The 22,990-nt window shown below is 44.9% G+C and overlaps 1 protein-coding gene across 2 annotated transcripts in view; it reads right to left on the bottom strand.

Annotated features, from left to right (window-relative positions):
• Positions 1-22,990, bottom strand: part of LOC126284470 (glucose dehydrogenase [FAD, quinone]-like) — a 527,859-nt gene that overhangs the window by 219,738 nt on the left and 285,131 nt on the right. The window contains exon 6 of one of the 2 annotated variants that reach the window (XM_049983422.1): positions 8,432-8,563. The exons of the other annotated variant lie outside the window; for it this stretch is intronic. Coding sequence (XP_049839379.1) covers positions 8,432-8,563 — 132 coding nt within the window. The remainder of the gene's footprint in view (positions 1-8,431; positions 8,564-22,990) is intronic. 2 annotated transcript variants of the gene reach the window in all.

Below are 22,990 nucleotides of genomic sequence, written 5' to 3'. Positions count from 1 at the left end.
TACATCCAAGTTCGACTGCAAAAAAATGGCTCTGAGCACTATGGGACTTAACACCTTAGGTCATCAGTCCCCTAGAACTTAGAACTACTTAAACCTAACTAACCTAAGGACATCACACATATCCATGCCCGAGGCAGGATTCGAAACTGCTATCGCACCGGTTGCGCGGTTCCAGACTGAAGCGCCTAGAACCGCTCGGCCGCAACGGCAGTCGGTCGACTGCAAACCTCTGTTCCAATTGTCGATTCTCTGCATGTCTTCCTGAATTTCGCTACAGCATTCTGGCGTTGCTACCGTCCTAGAGACGCCAGTAAATGTTATACCCCTTATCGACTGATATGTTATTAAATTTCGTCATATAGTGTAGAGAGGCTTACGCTACTGTACGAACGCAAGCAATTAGGATCGTTAGCAGTCCCCATCCCACAAAAGGACAAATGGTCACGGAGCTTGAGAACAGAGATGCGAGCAGGAGCCGTGTCGTACTGCAGCACACAGAGCAAGCGATGATTGACACTGTGAGGCTTGCCGGCAAATGCATAACTTTGTTGATTAATACACACATCAAAAAACGTTTTGCATCACCCCGGTTCCCAGAACTCCTGAAGATAGACATTGACTGTGGATATTGTATCTCAGACACAGTCCCTTCCTCTTTTCAGAGATGTCACTAAACCCGCCCAAAGATGTAAACAACCATGCATGAGCAGCACCTATTAGACGGAGGGGGTCCGACAGCCGATCACTTCCAATCATTCCACCAAGAAGGAGGTACACGGCTTGTGTTGCAAGTAGTTGAACCATGCCTAGACGGTCAATACCGTGGCTCGATCGCGTCCGCATTTTTACTTTGTGCCAGTAAGGGCTCTCAACAAGGGAAGTGTCCAGCTGTCTCGAAGTGAATCAAAGCGATGTTGTTCAGACATTGAGATACAAAGAGACAGCCATTGTCGAACGTCGCTCAGGCTGCACAAGGGCTACTACTGCAGTGGATGACCGCTACCTACGGATTATAACTAGGAGGAACCCTGACAGCAACGCCATCGTGTTGAATAATGCTTTTCGTGCAGTCACAGGACGTCGTATAACGACTCAAAATGTGAGCAATAGGCTGCATGATGCTTCACTCCCGACGTCCATGGAGAGGTCAATCTTTGCAACCACAACACCATGCAGCGCGGTACAGATAGGCACAACAACAGGCCGAATGGACCGCTCAGGATTAGCATCATGTTCTCTTCACCGAATAGTGTCACATATGACTTTAACCAGACAATCTCGGAGACGTGTTTGGAGGCAACCCGGTCAGGCTGAACGCTTTAAATACACTGTCCAGCGAGTGCAGCAAGGTGGAAGTTCCCTGCTGTTTTGGGGTGGCGTTATGTGGGACCGACGTACGCCGATGGTGGTCTTGGAAGACGCCGTAACGGCTGTATGATACGTGAATGCCATCCTCCGACCGACAGTGCAACCATGCCGGTAGCATATTGGCGAGGTATTCGCCTTCACATACGACAATTCGCGCCCCCATCGTTGACATCTTGTGAATGACTTCATTCAGGATAACGACATCGCTCAACGAGAGTGCCCAGCATGTTCTCCAGACATGAACCCTGTTGAACATTCCTGGGATAGATTGAAAACGGCTGTTTATGGACGACGTGACCCACCAACCACTCTGAGGAATCAACGCCAAATTGCCGTTGAGCACTGGCACAAATGGCTCTGAGCACTATGGGACTTAACTGCTGAGGTCATCAGTCCCCTAGAACAGAACTACTTAAACCTAACTAACCTAAGGACAGCACACAACACCCAGCCATCACGAGGCAGAGAAAATCCATGACCCCGCCGAGAATCGAACCCGAGAACCCGGGCGTGGGAAGCGAGAACGCTACCGCACGACCACGAGCTGCTGACGGGTCCATGTATTTTTAAGATTTTGTTAAAGACAACAACTACTATTAGCGAACTGAAGCTGTAAAGAATGAAGTTTTCACTCTGCAGCGGAATGTGTCTGATAGCTATCGTCGTTTGCATAAGTACGAAGTAACGTACGTGATGTCATGTCTTATGACATGTCACGTATCACCAGATGTCATGTCAAAAAAGGTTCAAATGGCTCTGAGCCCTATGGAACTTAACATCTGAGGCCATCTGTCCCATAGAACTTATAACTACTTAAACGTAACTAACCAAAGGACATCACACACATCCATGCCCGAGGCAGGATTCGAACCTGAGACCGTAGCGGTCGCTCGGTTGCAGACTGTAGCGCCTAGAACCGCTCGGCCACTCTGGCCGGCGCAGTGGCATAATCTGGAGCAACAGTGTCTTGATGAAGTTGTGGATAGCATGTCACGACGAATACAGGCATGCATCAATGCAAAAGGACGTGCTACTGTGTATTAGAGGTACCGGTGTATACAACAATCTGGACTACCAACTCTAAAGGTCTCGCTGTATGGTGGGACAACATGCAATATGTGGTTTTCATGAGCAATAAAAAGGGCGGAAATGCTGTTTATTTTGATCTCTATTCCAATTTTCTGTACAGGTTCCGAAACTCTCGGAACCGAGGGGCGGCAAAACTTTTTTTTTTGAGGTGTGTATTACCTATTTAAATGTTTCTACACGACTCCAACTAGACAGTCGACATTATCGATAATGACAGCTTCCGAACAACGATTTCAGTAACTTCAAATCAAGCAAACATTTCAGTTAAAAGGTTATTTAAGACTGTTAGTCACTAGACCATTAAAGCGACCAATTAGAAACGATCCCTACGCCGGCGGACGCGAAACTCCGAAACTAGCTCACTAGACAGTCTTCGGCTAGATTCATTCTAACAACATGTAATAACTGCGAGGGATATTTCCTATTTTGCAAAAAAAGTTGGAGTATTTGTCAGTCTCTGGAAACGTTTATCAGGCAGTCACAGACTAGTTTTTGGAGAGGCATCACGCATGTGTAGTAAACCGAATATGTTTTCGCGCAAAAGTTAGTGAGTTAAAAGTGCCTCGGAAAACGTTTGTATCCAAATTCGCGAGTGTCTGCTTTCAACTGCCGTAACATTCGTGCGGAGATAACTGTATAATCTCGAAATGGCGCTCGATATGTGGTATCTAGAATCTGCGAACCTACATTCAAGTATTACCATTAAACTGATCTAAAACCTGTTTTTCACTAGATTTTTCTCTTAAAAAACCAAGTTGGCATCGTACAGCTTCGAGATTTCCTACTTGCCATGCCAGCATTCGCAGTGAATTGTTTGCTCGTGAAGAGGCACTGCCGACTGGGATACTGAGACTGCTTTACAAGACACCAGGCAAGCAAACTTGTTGATGGTGAATTAGAGAACTTGCGAGTGCGCTAGACCTCCTCATTACGTGTTGCTCAGTGTAGCCTTCCACATGCAACAGTTCAAGAGGAACAATATGTGCTGGCAGTATGTGCGACGTAATAACGTGTAACGGTAGGAACCCTCCTTACATCACTCTAGTTTATTAATTTGTTAGGAAGGGGTAGGGACCGCTGCAACGTGAGTTTGACAGGTGCGAACATCGGTTGTATGATTAAATGTTTTCATTAAAAAACGGAACATATAAAAATAGTAGCCTGGAAATGTTACTTTCTCTCCCCGATCTACTCTTATTATAATGGTTTCATTTTGCAGTGAGACGTTCTGGGGTTCGGCAGCCACCGTGCACTCTGCCTGCCACACTCATGAGATCAGGAAAAAAATAAAAACCTTCTCAGCGATTTCATGCCTTTAGAAAAAAAATTAATGATATTTCTGCTCCTTGAAAAATCATTCATGCTGAATACAACACTCAAATGTCCCACTGAAAAGTCCTCAAATTGATCTCAATGGGGGTAACTGTATTTTAAGGGGTCGCCTACACAATGAAAGTATAGATTTAAGTAAACAAATGTGATTAAACATATTCATAAAATTTTCAATAGCGAAGAACCGCTTGTTCAAAGTCACGAAGTTTAGTGAGAAAAGTTAAATGGATCACTTATAATTAATCTAGTTTATTTCCTTGATGTAGAATATAGAATATAATCTGAGGTCAATGATACACATAAAAAAGTAGTATTGTTGTAAGAACGGTATGATAAGAAAAACCTAGCTTGAAACTAAAAATCATGGAATCTTGACTCTCCACGATATGCCCAAAGAGTCACAAACTTAGGTGTGGAACGCAGTTAAATCGATTATTAACAAAAACTCTGCACGAAGAATATCGATTTATCAAACAAAACAATGTTCTTGATTATTTGAATAACACACAAAATTACAGTGGATGACACCCCAATTACTTATAAGCGATGGAAATTAATACCAACGAAGACTGCTAGGGGTCGTGTAGATGGCGTTCCAATACGTCTGAGCAGCTCACAAAAGCGATTAAAGGAAACTGTTGGATACTAAATACAACTCTGAATTAATAGAAATGCAACGTGAGTTGCGACTTAAAGGTCACGCAAGACGTGAGCTGCTCACACATAAAAAGACTGCGCTGCTCCGAAAGTGCGACACTTAAATAGTAAACTCGCCTAAGTCTGCAGACCAGCGTCTTGGCGACCGGAAAGCAGACGTCGTGGACCCATACCGCGCTCCAGACTCTCCACAGCCACACTCCTCCGCTCCAGAACACCTCCTCCCGGAGGGTAGAGACTGTCACTATTACCACAGGATTTTTCTATCCACCGCAAATCGGAGAGGAGAAACTGCTAAGATTCTTGAACAGCTCCTACTGTATACTCCTTAGTTGTTTGAAGGTTGGCACGCCGATTGCCATCTCGCCGATCATTCGAGGCTGCTGCTGGAACTTCCATAATACGAGAAGTTCTCGTACGGCGGAAGCACAAAATTGAGGAGTAGCACACTTGAGCACCCTGCAGGAAGAGCAAATTCGTCACGCTTGCGAACACTTCCGGGGCTCAACGGCACTTCCTGACTTCAAACGGTCGACAAAAATCTCTCAGGCATCCTGTGAGTTCTTGGAGTTCTGCAACCCTTGAGAAGCTTAGGGAAAGAGCCCTGTGTTCTGCAGCGACCAGCCCTCCCAGGCACTGTGCTGACCCGTCTGACCTCTCTCACACGAGAGAAAAGTACTGTAACTTGGCTTCAACATCCACAACATGTGTCCATTCTCCCAGCACAGTTAAGAAAACGCAGATATTTTCAGATGCACTAAAGATCGCGTGATGACATGTAACAGCCCAGTTATGTTACAATATTTTTGAAGAAACGAGTGTTGATGATGTTAGGACGGCAACCAGCCACAAATTTACTTTGAGTTCCTTTATTCAAAGGAAATCGTTACCGGTTTCGAACCGTTGTAATTCATCATCAGACGCTTTACACGCTTTCTTTATGACATTTGGAGTGATGTTATAGATTAATTGTCCTAAACTGTAAATAAAACATAATTATAAACACGCTTCACACAGATGGTTGCGTTACAGATTTTCGTTGCGTGTGATTTACGTGACACGTCGGTTTCGAGTGTTCGTTTTCATAACTTTCCTCCAACCGTTGTAAATGCATTCCCACTGCATCCTCGTTGCTGCACACGTAAATAGTTATCACTGTACACTTTAGATTTGCCGCTGAGATCATTTCAACCACGCAGTCTGCGGTGCTGTTTTTGTGTGTGTGTATTTCTAATTCTTCTAATATATTCATAGTGGCTCCTTTTTCTGTTACATGCAAAATCTTACGTTGTCATCAAAGTTTCCCACTGAATGGTTTTCTTCAGAAATATTGGCTACAGATGCTGATTTGACCAAGGTACCAAGTCTTAGAGCATCAATATGTCCTTTGTATCTAATTTCAAAACATCTGCCTGTCTGTCCAATATACACTTCTGGAAATGGAAAAAAGAACACATTGACACCGGTGTGTCAGACCCACCATACTTGCTCCGGACACTGAGAGAGGGCTGTACAAGCAATGATCACACGCACGGCACAGCGGACACACCAGGAACCGCGGTGTTGGCCGTCGAATGGCGCTAGCTGCGCAGCATTTGTGCACCGTCGCCGTCAGTGTCAGCCAGTTTGCCGTGGCATACGGAGCTCCATCGCAGTCTTCAACACTGGTAGCATGACGCGACAGCGTGGACGTGAACCGTATGTGCAGTTGACGGACTTTGAGCGAGGGCGTATAGTGGGCATGCGGGAGGCCGGGTGGACGTACCGCCGAATTGCTCAACACGTGGGGCGTGAGGTCTCCACAGTACATCGATGTTGTCGCCAGTGGTCGGCGGAAGGTGCACGTGCCCGTCGACCTGGGACCGGACCGCAGCGACGCACGAATGCACGCCAAGACCGTAGGATCCTACGCAGTGCCGTAGGGGACCGCACCGCCACTTCCCAGCAAATTAGGGACACTGTTGCTCCTGGGGTATCGGCGAGGACCATTCGCAACCGTCTCCATGAAGCTGGCCTACGGTCCCGCACACTGTTAGGCCGTCTTCCGCTCACGCCCCAACATCGTGCAGCCCGCCTCCAGTGGTGTCGCGACAGGCGTGAATGGAGGGACGAATGGAGACGTGTCGTCTTCAGCGATGAGAGTCGCTTCTGCCTTGGTGCCAATGAGGGTCGTATGCGTGTTTGGCGCCGTGCGGGTGAGCGCCACAATCAGGACTGCATACGACCGAGGCACACAGGGCCAACACCCGGCATCATGGTGTGGGGAGCGATCTCCTACACTGGCCGTACACCTCTGGTGATCCTCGAGGGGACACTGAATAGTGCACGGTACATCCAAACCGTCATCGAACCCATCGTTCTACCATTCCTAGACGGGCAAGGGAACTTGCTGTTCCAACAGGACAATGCACGTCCGCATGTATCCCGTGCCACCCAACGTGCTCTAGAAGGAGTAATTCAACTATCCTGGCCAGCAAGATCTCCGGATCTGTCCCCCATTAAACATGTTTGGGACTGGATGAAGCGTCGTCTCACGCGGTCTGCACGTCCAGCACGAACTCTGGTCCAACTGAGGCGCCAGGTGGAAATGGCATGGCAAGCCGTTCCACAGGACTACATCCAGCATCTCTACGATCGTCTCCATGGGAGAATAGCAGCCTGCATTGCTGCGAAAGGTGGATATACACTGTACTAGTGCCGACATTGTGCATGCTGTGTTGCCTGTGTCTATGTGCCTGTGGTTCTGTCAGTGTGATCATGTGATGTATCTGACCCCAGGAATGTGTCAATAAAGTTTCCCCTTCCTGGGACAATGAATTCACGGTGTTCTTATTTCAATTTCCAGGAGTGTAGAATTTTGGGCATGTATCACATTTGTGTTTGTATATTCCTGGTTTACGGTAGAGACTCTTGGAGGTATTTACATCATGGATTACTTTTTGTTGTAATTTATTATTTGTCGAAAAGCTGATTCTGATATTTTCCTCTTTTTAAATAAGTTTGCTATTTGGTATGAAAATGGGCCTATGTATGGGAGAGCAGCATATTTAGGTTAGGTTTCAGTGGCACACTGATTTGGCTCGGAGTGCATGTTGCTTGGATTGCTGTGAAGTGGATCTGGGGCTTTTGTCTGCATTTTGTTGTGGAGTTTTTCTATTATTCTGGGTTTATATCCAATATTATGAGCAACTGTTTTAATTATATTGTTTTCATCTTGTTGGTCTGTGTCACTCATTGGTACTTTTTTAATTCGGTGTAGCATCGTTCTGAAATCTGCCATTTTTTGTTGGCGGGGGTGGCAACATGAGTTGCTAATACTGGCATCTGTTGTGGTAGGTTTTCTGTAAATGGCGTATCTGTGGTAGTAGGTTTTCTGTAAATGCAATTTTGAATTTATTAAAAGAATTAGAAATACACACACACAAAAACAGCACCCCAGACTGCGTGGTTGAAATGATCTCAGCGACAAGTCTAAAGTGTACAGTGAGAACTATTTACGTGTGCAACAAAGAGGATGCAGTAGGAATGCATTTACATCGGTTGGACGAATGTTATGAAAACAAACACTCGAAACCGACGTGTCACGTAAATCACATGCAACGAAAATCTGTAACGCAACCATCTGTGTGTAGCATGTTTATAAATATGTTTTATTTATATTTTAGGACAATTAATCTATAAAAACACACCAAACGTCATAAAGAAAGCGTGTAAACTGTCTAATGATGAATCACAACGTTTCGAAACCGGTCACGGTTTCCTTTGAATAAAGGAACTCAAAGTAAATTTGTGGTTGGTTGCTGTCCTACCACCATTAACATTTGTCTTGAAACAACAGCCAGGGGCTCCATCATGTCATCACATGACAAAATTGCAAGATACGAGAGTGTTAGTGTGTGTGTGTTTTGTGCATATGTACGAATGCGCGCGAGCGGTCGTGCGAAGTGGCGCAGTGGTTGAGCGGTGAGGAGGACGGGGTACTCACGCGCAGGTGTTGGCTGGGCCCGATGCCCGACAGCATCAGCAGCTGCGGGTCGCTGAGAGTCCCCGCGGACAGGATGACCTCGCGGCGGGCGCGCACCTCCCTCACGGCCGGGGCGCGGCTCTTGCGGGCCACCTGCGGCAGCAACGCAGCACTCACATCATCACATCATCTCTGGTGCAAAAGGTTGACTGTCCTAGAGGGAAGGCGTGCTGCGTTTCCTTATATTCTGTTAGTCATTTGATCCTCCTCGTCCCACAGAGGGGCTGGCAGCGGCTGTCAGTGATAACGAAAGAGATTTTCAAGGAAATAATGTTTAGAATCTTTTTGAAACCTTAAAACGCTGTTAAATTACTTAAGGTTTACATGCCAAAGCAGCGATAACTGTTTTGAATTTTTTTGAATTAAAAAGCGATCTTTTGTTTTTTGACGATTACGTAAAACTGGAGAAGAGTTCCGTCTTTTGCAAGACACCTTCATATAGTTTAGTCAACTTCCATTGGAGTTTAAAAAGGCGAAGATAATATCTGTTCTGAAACCTGGCAAACCCAGCAACAAGGTAGAAAACTATCGCCCCATTGCCCTACTTAGCTGCTGCTAAAAGCTTTTTGAAAGGCTAATGTATAACAGAATAAGTAGTGCTATCCTAGAGAAAGTTCCATTTGATCAGGCAGGCTTCAGACCAGGGCGTAGCTGCTGTGACCAAGTATTGTCTCTCACGTCCTTCATGGAGTCAGGGTACCAAATGAAGCAGAAAACATCTGTGGCATTTGTCGATCTTACTGCCGCCTTCGACACTGTGTGGAGGGAAGGCCCTATCTACAAATTTCTCCGCATCATACCCTGCAGAACATTGGCTCGACTGATTAACAGCATGCTAGGTGATCGGAAGTTCCAGGTAATCACTGGAAGCAACATAAGTAAGGAGAGGAAGCTGAACAACGGATTGCCTCAAGGATCAGTTCTCTCACCATTACTGTTCAACCTATATCTATGTGATCTACCTGACACTTCGTCCAGAAAATACTTCCATGCCGATGACCTGGCTCTAGCCGTAAAACATCAGGAAATGAAGACAACAGAAGAGATTCTAGCCAATGACCTGTCTGCATTAGATAATTACTTCAAAATCTGGAGACTCCAACCCACTGTGAGTAAAACAGAAATTTGTTGCTTCCCTCTAAATAACCGGTTTGCGAACGTAAAACTGGAAGTAAGTTTCAGAGGCAGAATCATTCGTCATACTTGGAACACAAAATATCTTGGTGTCATCCGGGATAGTACACTATGCTTCAAACAACAGCTTCTTAACTTAGCTCAAAAGTTCAGGACTCGAAACAACATCCTCCATAAGCTATGCGGAACTACCTGGGGATCTTCAGCAACCACCCTGCGATCTTCAGCTCTGGGCTTGGTGTACTCAAGTGCTCAGTATTGCGCACCTGTTTGGACGAACAGTCATCATGCAAAGCTTGTTGATACCTAGCTGAATACTACAATGCTCATAATATCTGGCACAATCAGATCTACTCCAGTTTATTAGCTTCCACTGTTAACCGGTATAATGCCTCATGATCTACACAGCAGTACTGCCCTTATGAGAGAATTCCACAAGATCTCAAGGAATTCTAACCTACCCGTGCATAGCGACCTGCCACTTTTAAATCCCAATAGAGTGAAATCACGCCATCCAACTCTGTGCGATGCTGCTGACATGGTTGCTAAGGATTTCAAACCTCTCGAAGAATGGAAAGGTCGGTGGGAAGCAGTGACAGATGTGCACCTGCATAACATCTTCTCAGGTGCTAAACTTCCAAGTGGATTCGACTTACCACGCAAGACCTGGTCTACTCTCAACAGAATCCGTACCGGCCATGGCCGATGCACGGATGCTCTCTTTAAGTGGAAGAAGCTGCCTGATCCAGCCTGTGACTGCGGGGCTCCATACCAGACAGTCACCACATTGTCAGTGAAAGCAGGATTCGAGCGTATCACGGGGCCAAAGAGGACTTCCTGCTAGCAACTCCAGATGCAGTGCTCTGGATTGACGGTCTGGATATTCAGTTGTAAAGACAAACTTAAGTTTCTTATGTGTTAATATGTACATATGTATATGTAATTTAATTTCATGCTATGTCTGTAATAGCCATACGCTAAATAAATAGTTTATTTATTACACAAATATATTTCAGTATTTTCTGTGATATCTTCAGTGGTTTTTTTTGTTTTTTTTCTTTCTGAAAAATTGTCATTATTACATGTTAACCTATTGGGTTGGTGGTTATATGAATTCTTGGCCCAACGCTATATACATCTAAAAAGCTTTATATCTACTGTGAATGCCACAGCTTGTCGTTAGCAAACTAAAAAGCGTTTTCTTTTTTCGTTCATTTCAGACTGAGAATAAAACTAGTAGCACAAACAGCTAATAGCGCCATGTGAGGTATGTGGTCAAATATCTAATCGTATTGTTTCCTAAATCTTTTAGTCAGAGTGTAAGCCAACATCATATAAGGCCTCAGCTCAGTGGTATACGTCTCATTTTGTAAAATGAAGAAACCGCACAACAGTTGGTTAATCGGCAATCTTTTACTGTACAGGTTTCGGAACATTTCAAGTTCTATTTAGTATTATATAGTTTCCACCCTTGGTGTTGCCGATCGTGGAGCACGGGAGGAATATTTTTATGGAATCCCCCCTCCCCCCTCTCCCACCTTTATCCTTTGGCTCAGAACTTTTGGTTCCGTGACAACACTAGGTGAGGATAATCTCACACGATGAAGTGATTTTATTGGTTTTTCAAGTCGCATGATCGCACTTCAAATGCTCCGAAACGGGCGTTATACGCAATAAAAGACTATTGATTAAGTAACTGCTGTTTCTTCATTTTACAAAGTGGACTTGTACAGTTGCGGCTGCCCGATGATAAGAACCTCTATCTCAACTGTATACCACAAGTAAACCATCTTAAGGCATTAGACAACTCACAATCGCTCATTTTTACTTATAAATACCTTTGAGCCTAAAAATCGGTAACAGTATCTTGCGTTACGTGGAATTGGTCTCCAGTTTTTCGTAGCTATAACTGAAAAGAAGAAGAGCTACGACATCCACTAGATGACTCTACGTCAAACTGTTGCCCTCCACTGGTGTTTGACATTCACACATGGCTCTGAGCACTATGGGACTTAACTTCTGAGGTCATCAGTCCCCTAGAGCTTAGAACTACTTAAAGCAAACCATCCTAAGGACATCACACACATCCATGGCCACGGCAGGATTCTAACCTGCGCCTAGAACCGCTCGGTCACTCCGGCCGGCGGTGTTTGAGATTGTTAATGATTGGGGAGGAGGGGGGGAGAGCAGCTTCCAGACAGTAAAGGTGAACGAGAAACGAGATTTTCCGGAATTTGAGAAACGTGTGAGCTACGTGAGGATCGTTTCTTGAGGAGAGTGTTTTAGCAGGGATGCAGGATTGAAATGATGTGCATGACAACCCCGAATCACGCTGCTGGGAAGGCAAGGAGAAGAGTTGTGAGGAGAAGAGCCCTGACGTGCTGAGTAAAATAAGTATTCCAGCTTGGGAGGGCGATATGTACGTGGAAGAATATGAAGGTTGATAAGTCGTGAGGTCGAGATAAAGTTGGTCAGGTAGATGGAGGGTGTTAAACATTAGTTGGGGTAGATTGTCGAGAATGTGAATGTGTAAAGTTGGGAGGGCGAGATGTACGTGGAAGAATATGAAGGTTGATAAGTTGCGAGGTCGAGATAAAGTTGGCGCTGAGTGTAGAAAGTGTGAAAATGTTGCGAGTGGGAGAGAAGAGAAAAAAAAAAAAATAAGCTGACAGAGTTTTACAGTGCGGCGTAATGAGTGCGTGCATATAGACGGTGAGGAAGAGTGTATGGCGTTCGAAGATTTCGTGCATTGTATCTGTAATACACTATACTTAGGAGTAGCTAGAATTCGTTTTGACAAGCTCATTATCTAACACAATGGCTTGAAAAAGCGCGTTAAATATTGATCGCGACACCTTTTAGTTGTTGAACGACGCCCTTCTCTGAAACACTGAAGCTGTGAAGCTCTGTCTATAGAAATTGTCTTGCAGTTATGTTCGATATTAAAATACAGTTGTTGCTGTTGTTGTGGTCTTCAGTCCTGAGACTGATTTGATGCAGCTTTCCATGCTACTCTATCCTGTGCAAGCTTCTTCATCTCCCAGTACTTATTGCAACCTACATTTTTTTGAATCTGCTTAGTGTATTCATCTCTTGGCCTACCTCTACGATTTTTACCCTCCATGCGGCCCTCCAATGCTAAATTTGTGATCCCTTGATGCCTCAGAACATGTCCTAACAACTGGTCCCTTCTTCTTGTCAAGTTGTGCCACAAACTCCTCTTTTCCCCAATTCTATTCATTACCTCCTCATTAGTTATGTGATCTACCCATCTAATCTTCAGCATTCTTCTGTAGCACCATACTTCGAAAGCTTCTTTTCTCTTCTTGTCCAAACAATTTATTGTCCACGTTTCACTTCCATACATGGCTACACTCCATACAAATACTTTCAGAAACGACTTCCTGACACTTAAACTTATACTTGATGTTAACAAATATCTCTTATTCAGAAACGCTTTCCTTGCCATTGCGTCTACCTTTTATATCCTCTCTACTTCGACCATCATCAGTTATTTTCCTCCCCAAATAGCAAAACTCCTTTACTATTTTAAGTGTCTCATTTCCTAATCTAATTCCCTCAGCATCACCCGACTTAATTCGACTACATTCGATTACCCTCGTTTTCCTTTTGTTGATGTTCACCTTATATCCTCCTTTCAATACACTGTCCATTTCGTTCAACTGCTCTTCCAAGACCTTTGCTGTCTCTGACAGAATTACAATGTCATCGGCGAACCTCAAAGTTTTTATTTCTTCTCCACGGATTTTAATAACTACTCCGAGTTTTTCTTTTGTTTTCTTAACTGCTTTCTCAATATACAAATTGAATAACATCGGGGACAGGCTACAACCCAGTCTCACTCCGTTCTCAACCGCTGCTTCCCTTTCATGTCCCTCGACTCTTATAACTGCCATCTGGTTTCTGTACAAATCATAAATAGCCTTTCGCTCCCTGTATTTTACCACTGCCAATTTGAAAGAGAGTTTTCCAAACAACATTGTCAAAAGCGTTCTCTAAGTCTACAAATGCTAGAAATGTAGGTTTTCCTTTCCTTATTCTATCTTCTAAGAAAAGCCGTAAGGTCAGTATTGCCTCAGGTGTTCCAATATTTCTACTGAATCCAAACTGAACTTTCCCGAGGTAAAATACAGTATCTGATCAAAATGATACAGAAACTAAGTTGTAATGCGGTATGGCCCACAAAATGTCGCAAGAGGCTGACCCGCCATTGCAATAGGAGGTGTTGCGAGTCAGGGAGCAGTACTGTGAGTATAGAAGTAGAAGTAGTAACAGCACAATGAAAAGGTTAGGAGAGGTAAGTAGCCAATCGTCGACTAGCCAGTGAATCTCACGTGAGTAAAGATCCATTCGGAACACTTCAATCCATCTAAAGCTGCCCAAGTCGACGGTTGTTGATTTCATTGTGAAATGGAGTCGCGAAGGAATAAGCAGAGGTAAGGCAAGAGCTGGTAGATCACACGTACTTGATGGACAGGGGCAGTCTGCCGTTGCAGAGAGTGGTTGTAAAAATTCGTACGAATTCAGCAGAAGGACTCACTCGTGAGTTCTGGACTGCAACAAGCACTCCAGCTAGCACAACGATTATGTATCGGGACTTAAAAAGAATGGGCTACAAGTGAAGAGCATCTCCTCATAAAGCACACATTGCGAAGCTTTAGGTTGCGTAAAGGACGACGCCTCTGGACGTTGGAATACTGGAAACGAATGATTTGGAGCGATGAATCACGCTGTACCTTGTGGCAGTCGTACGGAAGTGTTTGGTTGTGGCGAATGTCTGAAGAACTTCACCTCCCATCAAGTGTAGTGGCAGCAGTGAAGTGCGGAGGAAGTGACGTCACGGTATGGAGGTGGTTTTCGTGTGGTTAGGGTGTGGTCCCCCTATTGAGCTTCAGAAAACGCTAAATGCGGGAGGATACAAAGATATTTTACAGCATTTTGTACTGCGTGCAATTGAGAAACAATTTAAGACGATCATTGTTTGTACCAGCATGACAGGGAACTCTGTCCCAAAACAGCAAATGTTGGGCGAAGCTTTCTGGACAGCAAAATTCCTGTAATGAACTGGACTGCCCACAATCCCGACATGAACCCAGTGGAGTGAGTTGGGACGTCACCTTTGCTCCAAGCCCCAGTGTCGATCACCACACCACTCCCTTCTCTGGTTTCCGCTCTTGAGGCAGAATGGGCTGCCTTCTCGGACACTTCGATAAAGGTTTCTCCAACAGAGATCAAGCAGTCATAAAGGCGAAAGATGGACACATCCCATATTTATGTCCACTGATAGGTATACGAATACTTTTGATCACATAGTGCTTTTCTCTTTTCCAGGTTTGCTTTGCTTCCTGTTGCATTCTACATTTTATAAAGTTGTTGCTGCGGCTCCGACTCACATACGAGGGTCGGTCAAAAAGTAATGCCTCCCATTTTTTTCTACTTAAAAAAATTAAGTTAAGTGAAAAATTTGAATTTGGCGCCATTCCTCAAACCTTCTTCTGCAATCCACTGCAGTAGTAACTTTCTGTGTCAACAGGTGGCAGCACAGCAGAAGTTTGTAAGATGGCCGACATCGATGTTCGTTTGAGACAGCGTTGTGTGATTGAATTCTTGAATGCAGAAGGTGAAACGCCCATACGCATTCATGAAAGACTGAAGAAGGTGTATGGTGTTGTGACAGTGGATGTCAGCACTGTTAGACGATGGGTTCGTCGTTGTAAGGAAGCTGAAGGGCAAACATCGTTGACTGACGAAAAGCGGAGCGGCAGGCCGGTGAGTGCAGTGACTCCACACAACATTCAGCAAGTTGATGACATCATTCGTGGTGACCGTCGGGTGACTGCAGATGAAGTGTGTCGCATTATTTCTCTTAGTAAAGGCAGTGTGATCACGATTATTAAACAATTGGGGTACTCAAAAGTTTGTGCACGGTGGGTTCCAAGAATGTTAACCGATCAGAATAAAGAGGCAAGGAAAACAATAGCCTCCCAACACTTGCAGCGCTTCCGTTTGGAGGGAGATGAGTTTCTGAAAAAAATTGTGACCGGGGACGAAACATGGGTGCATTTTTTTGAACCCGAATCAAAGAGGCAGTCAATGGAGTGGCGTCACACAAGCTCGCTGAGGAAGAAAAAATTCAAAACTGTGCGATCGGCAGGGAAAGTTATGGCAACAGTTTTCTGGGATACAGAGGGTGTGATTCTGGTTGATTTTTTGGAGCAGGGATGCACAATAAATTCTGTTCAATACGTCACAACCCTCAAAAAACTTAAAGCACGTCTTCAGCGAGTTCGCCCAACAAAATCAATGGCAGATGTTCTTCTTTTGCATGACAATGCAAGACCACACACCAGTCGTCACACCTCTGACGAGATTGTCAAAATTGGATGGGAAGTTTTGCCTCATCCCCCATACAGCCCTGACCTGGCACCATCAGACTTCCATCTGTTCGGGCCACTAAAAGAAGCTCATCGTGGGATTCATTTTGAAGATGAGGAGGCCGTCAAAACATCCGTGCGTCAATGGCTTAGGAAGCAGAGCTGTGATTTTTACCGTGCTGGGATACATGCCCTTGTTCAAAGATGGACCAAAACTGTAGAGATGGGCGGAGATTACTTTGAAAAATGACAAAATGATCCTCAATGTTGTGGTTTTCAACCTATGTAATTGCATTTAAATTTCCTGACAATTAAACGTAGAAAAAAAACAGGAGGCATTACTTTTTGACTGACCCTCGTACTACTTTGCATATCCCTCACTTTGTTTAGTCCTCTGTAACGCATGAAGCAACTTCCTGAAAACGAAATACATTAATACCCAGGGCCTCTAAAGGATTGCCACAAGACTACTGGCCATTAAATGTGATACACCAAGAAGAAATGCAGATGATAAACGGGTATTCATTTGACAAATATATTAGACTATAACTGACATGTGATTACATTCTCACGCTATTTGGATGCATAGATCGGTGAGAAATCGGTACCCAGAACAAACCACCTCTGGCCGTAATAACGGCCTTGATACGCCTGGGCATTGACTCAAACAGGGCTTGGATAGCCTGTACAGGTCCAGCTGCCCATGCAGCTTCAACACGATACCACAGTTCATCAAGAGTAGTGACTGGCGTATTGCGACGAGCCAGTTGCTCGGCCACCATTGACCAAACGTTTTCAATTGCTGAGAGATCTGGAGAATGTGCTGGCCAGGACAGCAGTCGAACATTTTCTGTATCCAGAAAGGCTCTTACAGGACCTGCAACATGCGGTCGTGCATTATCCTGCTGAAATGTAGGGTTTCGCAGGGATTGAATGAAGGGTAGAACCACGGATCGAACCACTTCTGAAATGTAACGTCTACTTTTAAAGTACCGTCAATGCGAACAAGAGGTGACCGAGACGTGTAACCATTGGCACCCCGTACCATCACACCTGGTGATACGCTAGTATGGCGACGACGAATACACGCTTTCAATGTGCGTTCACCGCGATATCGGCAAACACGGATGCGACCATCATGATCCTGTAAACAGAACTTAGCCATCCGAAAAAATTACGTTTCGCTATTGTGCATCCAGGTTAAAAAAAATGGTTCAAATGGCTCTGAGCACTACGGGACTTAACATCTTTGTTCGTAAGTCCCCTAGAACGTAGAACTACTTAAACCTAACTAATCTAAGGACATCACACAACACCCAGCCATCACGAGGCAGAGAAAATAACCTGACCCCGCCGGAAATCGAACCCGGGAACCAGGGCATGGGAAGCGAGAACGCTACCGCACGACCACGAGATGCGGGCTCACCCAGGTTCGTCGATGACTTTACCATCGCAGGCGCTCCTCTCTGTGATGCAGCGTCAAGGGTAACCGCAGCCGCGGTCCCCGAGCTGATAGTCCATGCTGCTGCAAACGTCGTCGAACTATTGATGCAGATGGTTGTTGTCTTGAAAACGTCCCATTTGTTGATTGAGGGATCGAGACGTGGATGCACGATCCGTTACAGACATGCGGATAAGATGCCTGTCATCTCGACTGTTAGTGATACGAGGTCGTTGGGATCCAGCACGGCGTTCCGTATTACCCTCCTGAATCCACCGATTCCATATTCTGCTTACAGTCATTGAATCTCGACCAACGCGAGCAGCAATGTCGCGATACGATAAACCGCAATCGCGATAGGCTACAATTCGACCTTTATCAAGGTCGCAAATGTGATGGTATGCATTTCTGCTCCTTACACGAGGCATCACAGCAACGTTTCACCAGGCAACACCGGTCAACTGCTGTTTGTGTATTAGAAATCGGCTGGAAACCTTCCTCATGTCAGGACGTTGTAGGTGTCGCCACCGGCGCCAACCTTGTGTGAATGGTCTGAAAAGCTAATCATTTGCATATCACAGTATCTTCTTCCTGTCAATAAAATTTCTCGTCTGTAGCACGTCATATTCGTGGTGTAGCAATTTTAATGTAGTGTATAACTGGGGTTTTATTCTATCGACTTGACAGAGGGACTTATGTCAGGCGCTACAGTCTAGAATCGCGCGACCGCTACGGTCGCTGGTTCGATTCCTTCCTCGGGCATGGATGTTGGTGATGTCCTTAGGTTAGTTAGGTTTAAGTAGTTCTAAGCTGTTGGGGACTGAAGACTTCAGAAGTTAAGTCCCAGAGTGCTCAGAGCCATTTTGAACCATTTGAACTTATGTCAGTCAAGCATAGAACAAACCTGCCGTTAATCAAGATTAGTTAGCTCAAGCCTATGGAAAATTCACGAAGACATAATTGCTGCGCTATGTACAGGCAGTAAGACAGTAACCGGTTCTTTATCCACATCTCACCAGTATCTTACTACACTACACTGGGGTGACAAGGTGACAAAAGTCATGGGTGAGCGATATGCATGTATACAGAAGGCGGTAATGTCATTGCGGAGCTGTCATTTGTTCTCCGATGATTCACGTGGAAAGGTTTGGGTCTTGGTTCAAATGGCTCTGAGCACTATGCGACTTAACTTCTGAGGTCATCAGTCGCCTAGAACTGAGAACTAATCAAACCTAACCAACCCAAGGACATCACACACATCCATGCCCGAGGCAAAACTCGAACCCGCGACCGTAGCGCCCACGCGGTTCCAGATTGAAGCGCCTAGAACCGCACGGCCACACCGGCCGGCTGGAAAGTTTTCCGACGTGATTATGGTCACACGTCGGGAATTAACAGGCTTTCATCGGGGAATGGTAGAACTAGACGCAGAGAACGTTCTATATCGCAAACCGTGTGGGAATTGAATATTGCGCAATCCACAGTGTTAAGAGTGTGTGAGAGTATCTCAAATTTGACGCTTCACTTCTCACGATGGACAAACCAATGGCCGACGGCCTTCACTTAACGACCTAGAACAGCGGCGTTCGTGTAGGGTTGTCAGTGCTAACAGACAAGCTACACTACCTGAAATAACCACAGAAATCAATGTGCGACGTACGACGAACGTATCCGTTAGGACAGTGGCGCGAAATTTGTCGTTAATGGCCAATGACGGCAGACGACAGTTGCGAGTGCCTTTGCTGACAGCACTACGTCGCCTGCAGCGGCTCTCCTGGGCGTGTGAAATCATCGATGGGACACAAGACGACGGAAAAGCCGTGGCTTGGGCAGATGAGTTCCGGGTTGAGTTGGTAAGATATGACAGTAGGTTTAGAGTGTGGCGCAGACACCACGAACCTATGAAACTAGGTTGGCAACAAAGCTCTGTGCAAGCTGCCGGTGGCTCCGTAATTGTGCGCGCTGTGTTTCCATGGAATGGCAACGGCCTGGCCGCAGTGGATACACCGGTTCCTGTGAGGTCACCGAAGTTAAGCGCTGTCGGGCGTTGGCGTCACTTGGATGGATGACCATCCAGGCTGCCACGCGCTGTTGCCATTTTTCGGGGTGCACTCAGCCTCGTGATGCTAATTGATGAGCTACTCGAGCGAATAGTAGCGGCTTCGGTCAAGAATACCATCGTAATGGCCGGGAGAGTGGTGTGCTTACCCCACGCCCCTCCTATCCGCATCCTCCACCGAGGATGACACGGCGGTCCCGATGGGCCACTTGTGGCCTGAAGACGGAGTGCTTTTGTTTCCATGGAATGGACTGATTTCTCTGGAATAACTGGACCGATCGTTATATTCGGTTTCGTGGAGACTATTGGCATTTTGGGCTTCATGTTCTCAAACAACGATATTACCGGGCCACAACTGTTCGCGATAGACGATCATTCTGGAAACTTCGAGCGAATACTTTATTCCACCCGAGCGCCCGACATGAATACCAAACGAACACTCATGGTACATAATAGAGAGGTCAGTTCGTGCACAATATCCTACACCGGCAACACTTTCTCTATTAAGGACGGATGCAGAGGCAGCATAGCTCAATTTTAATGCAGAGGATTCCAAAGAATTGTTGAATCCATGCTATATCGAGCTACTGCACTATGCCGGGCTAAAGGAGATCGACACGATATTAGAAATTATCCCATGAGTTTTGTCGCCACAGTGTTTACCTGATTCAAAGCAAACATCTGCCACTTTCGCCGGTTCTTCAAGAAGAGAGTAAGCTTAGATGCTGCGATCAGTCCCCCCTTCCATTACAATGTCCTGGCCAATTCCCATCCTAGTGCTATGGCGGTCGTCAAACTTTGGTAACAGTGCACGCTCATTCGCACGGTATTCGCGCGCTTGTGTCGTGTGAGTGCAGACCAGTGCTAAAGTCCTGTTGTCTTGTCTCGATGGAGAGTGGAAGAGGCCTAATACGGCGAGGTCTTTTCTGGTCACCTCGAGGCGTCTGAAAACTTGTTGACGGCCTCGGTGGTCTAGCGGTTCTACGCGCTCAGTCCGGAACCGCGTGACTGCTACGGTCGCAGGTTCGAATCCTGCCTCGGGCATGGATGTGTGTGATGTCCTTAGGTTAGTTAGGTTTAAGTAGTTCTAAGTTTTAGGGGACTGATGACCCCACATGTTAAGTCCCATAGTGTTCAGAGCCATTTGAACCATTTTTTTGAAAACTTGTCACCTTTTCCTATCGCAGTGGGAAGTCTTACTCTTACAGTGAAAATGATTTGGACTCTGACAAGTCTATCTAGTCTATTCGAACAGGAACGTACATTGCAGAAGGTGAAATTGAAGATTTTACTTTCTTTAACTCGTTCATACGATTGGATAGATCGGAAAACCAAGTTTTCCCTACAAAATTTATGTTGGCTAAACTTTGCGTAGTCAAAAAATATTTTGAAAATTACTGACTTTTCCAGTTTTTCAAAAATTTTGGTTTATTGTTTTCCTAGTGCTTTGGCATTTATTTCTGTTTTGGAACAGCACAAGATTCTCTACAAATCTGAGTTCTACAATTTTTTCCTGCACCCAATACCAAGGGCGCTACAGTTCGTCAAAAAATAACGATTTTTTAAACTTGTTGCAAAATGGTAAAATATCAAGTTTTTTAGCACTTCTATTTCAGTTTCTGTTTATGTAGCAGAACTATTTTATATGTTATATTAAAAACTGCAGTGGAACATCGCAGTTTACGGCACCTACTAACTCAGTTGGGTCATATTGCCGGAAGTTTTTGTGGCTTATAAGGCTGACTACTTGCGTACTGGTACCGATTTTCTGCAGGAGCACGCTCCTCCTCAACTTAGGTGGACACGGAACAAAGTCGGGAACAGACTCTGGTGATGGATTTTAGCCCATTACAGCATCTACTATTTGTTGGCCAAATTTATCACCACATCGTTTAGCTTGTTCTAATAGCGTAGACTGCACTTGCAATTTTATTACTTTGGAAACGAAATTTCATTTGGCGTATTGCAATTTTAATTGCTTGGTTAAAGAGTCTGAGGACATCCATTGGCACGCAAGAAGCATTTCTCTTTGAAATTGAACTGACTTGTTCCCTGCGACCGATGTGAGACGCCTGTTGTTCTTTAGGATGTCGAAGGCTAGCTGATATTGTTATCTCATTAACATAATTCTTGTAGCACGTTTCACGCTCTGTTACTTGGCAGATCCTTTTCAAAATCTGTTATGAGAGAGCTTGTCACGTTTAATATTGCGATCGATCAGTGTGTTCATTCCTTTCTTTTTCACAACACATTTATCATCCATCACATTCCTTTCGCAAATGGAACACAAATTAATATTAGACACTCTCATTTTCAGCGTCACAATATACTGAACGGAAGCCATCGCAACGATGTTCGAACGTTATTACTGAGTGCTAACAGCTGTGAGCGTGCTGTGAATACTACCACGAAAGGAAATCGCGCTCCGAGCAACAAGGAATAAATGCATTGTTGTCCGGTAAATAACAATTGCTACACACTTTTTCTCATAACTGATTATTAACATCATTCAACTGTAAAATATGTAAGGCATCTGTGCACAATTTGTCAGTCTTATATGCCACAAAAATATTCATGCAGTCTGACCTGACTGTGTTAGTACTTACTGAATGTAATGTCAGTGATGTTATATATGCTGGCCGTGCCGCAAAGCGAGATGTTCATTTCCAATATATTATACCGTACGAATCACCAAAAACTTGCACCGGAAGTGCTACTGATGTGCGGTTTTCACAGAATCGATTGGTAGTCAGGGGATCGTATTGTTAGCCGAAAAAAAGTTTGTAACAAAGCTTAGAACGTGTATTTTTCTGCAAACATACACTTTTTAAATAGAATAATGCCTACTGACATTAACAAACTAAAATTAGGGTAAATTATAGAATAATGCCTACTGACATTAACAAACTAAAATTAGGGTAAATTAGAATGTCAACACAAGTTCCATCACAGTCACTTATTTGTCCATCAAGAGCTGCATGGAAACGATTGTCAGAATCACGTTAAGCAGGATACTGCAGATATGTCACGTATCTTGTTTGGTGATGAAGCCACATTTACCAATCATGGCAGGTAAAACACCGAAACATGCTCTATTGGTCTGTTGACAATGCCCGTTGGCTTCGTCAGATGGAACGCCAGCGTCCATAGAGTGTAAATGTGTGGTGTGCGATAGTGGACCATCAGCTCATAGGAATATTTTTCATAGACGGAGCACTGACTGTGCACGGACGATAGAAGACGTTCCTCTCCAGCCTAGGAACAGCCTGTGGTACCACCATGATGGCTGTCCAGCCCACAGTGCACGAAGTACTACAGCATGTCTACATCTACATCTACATACAAACTCTACAACCCACCATACGGTGCGTGGCGGAGGGTACCTCGTACCGCAATTAGCAACTACTCTCCCTGTTCCACTCCCTAACAGAACGAAAGAAAAATGACTGCCTATATGCCTCTGTACGAGCCCTAATCTCTCTTATCTTATT

This window comes from Schistocerca gregaria, chromosome 8, assembly GCF_023897955.1.
Source record: "Schistocerca gregaria isolate iqSchGreg1 chromosome 8, iqSchGreg1.2, whole genome shotgun sequence".
Classification (NCBI taxonomy): domain Eukaryota; kingdom Metazoa; phylum Arthropoda; class Insecta; order Orthoptera; family Acrididae; genus Schistocerca; species Schistocerca gregaria.
This window is presented reverse-complemented; position numbering and strand designations above follow the sequence as displayed.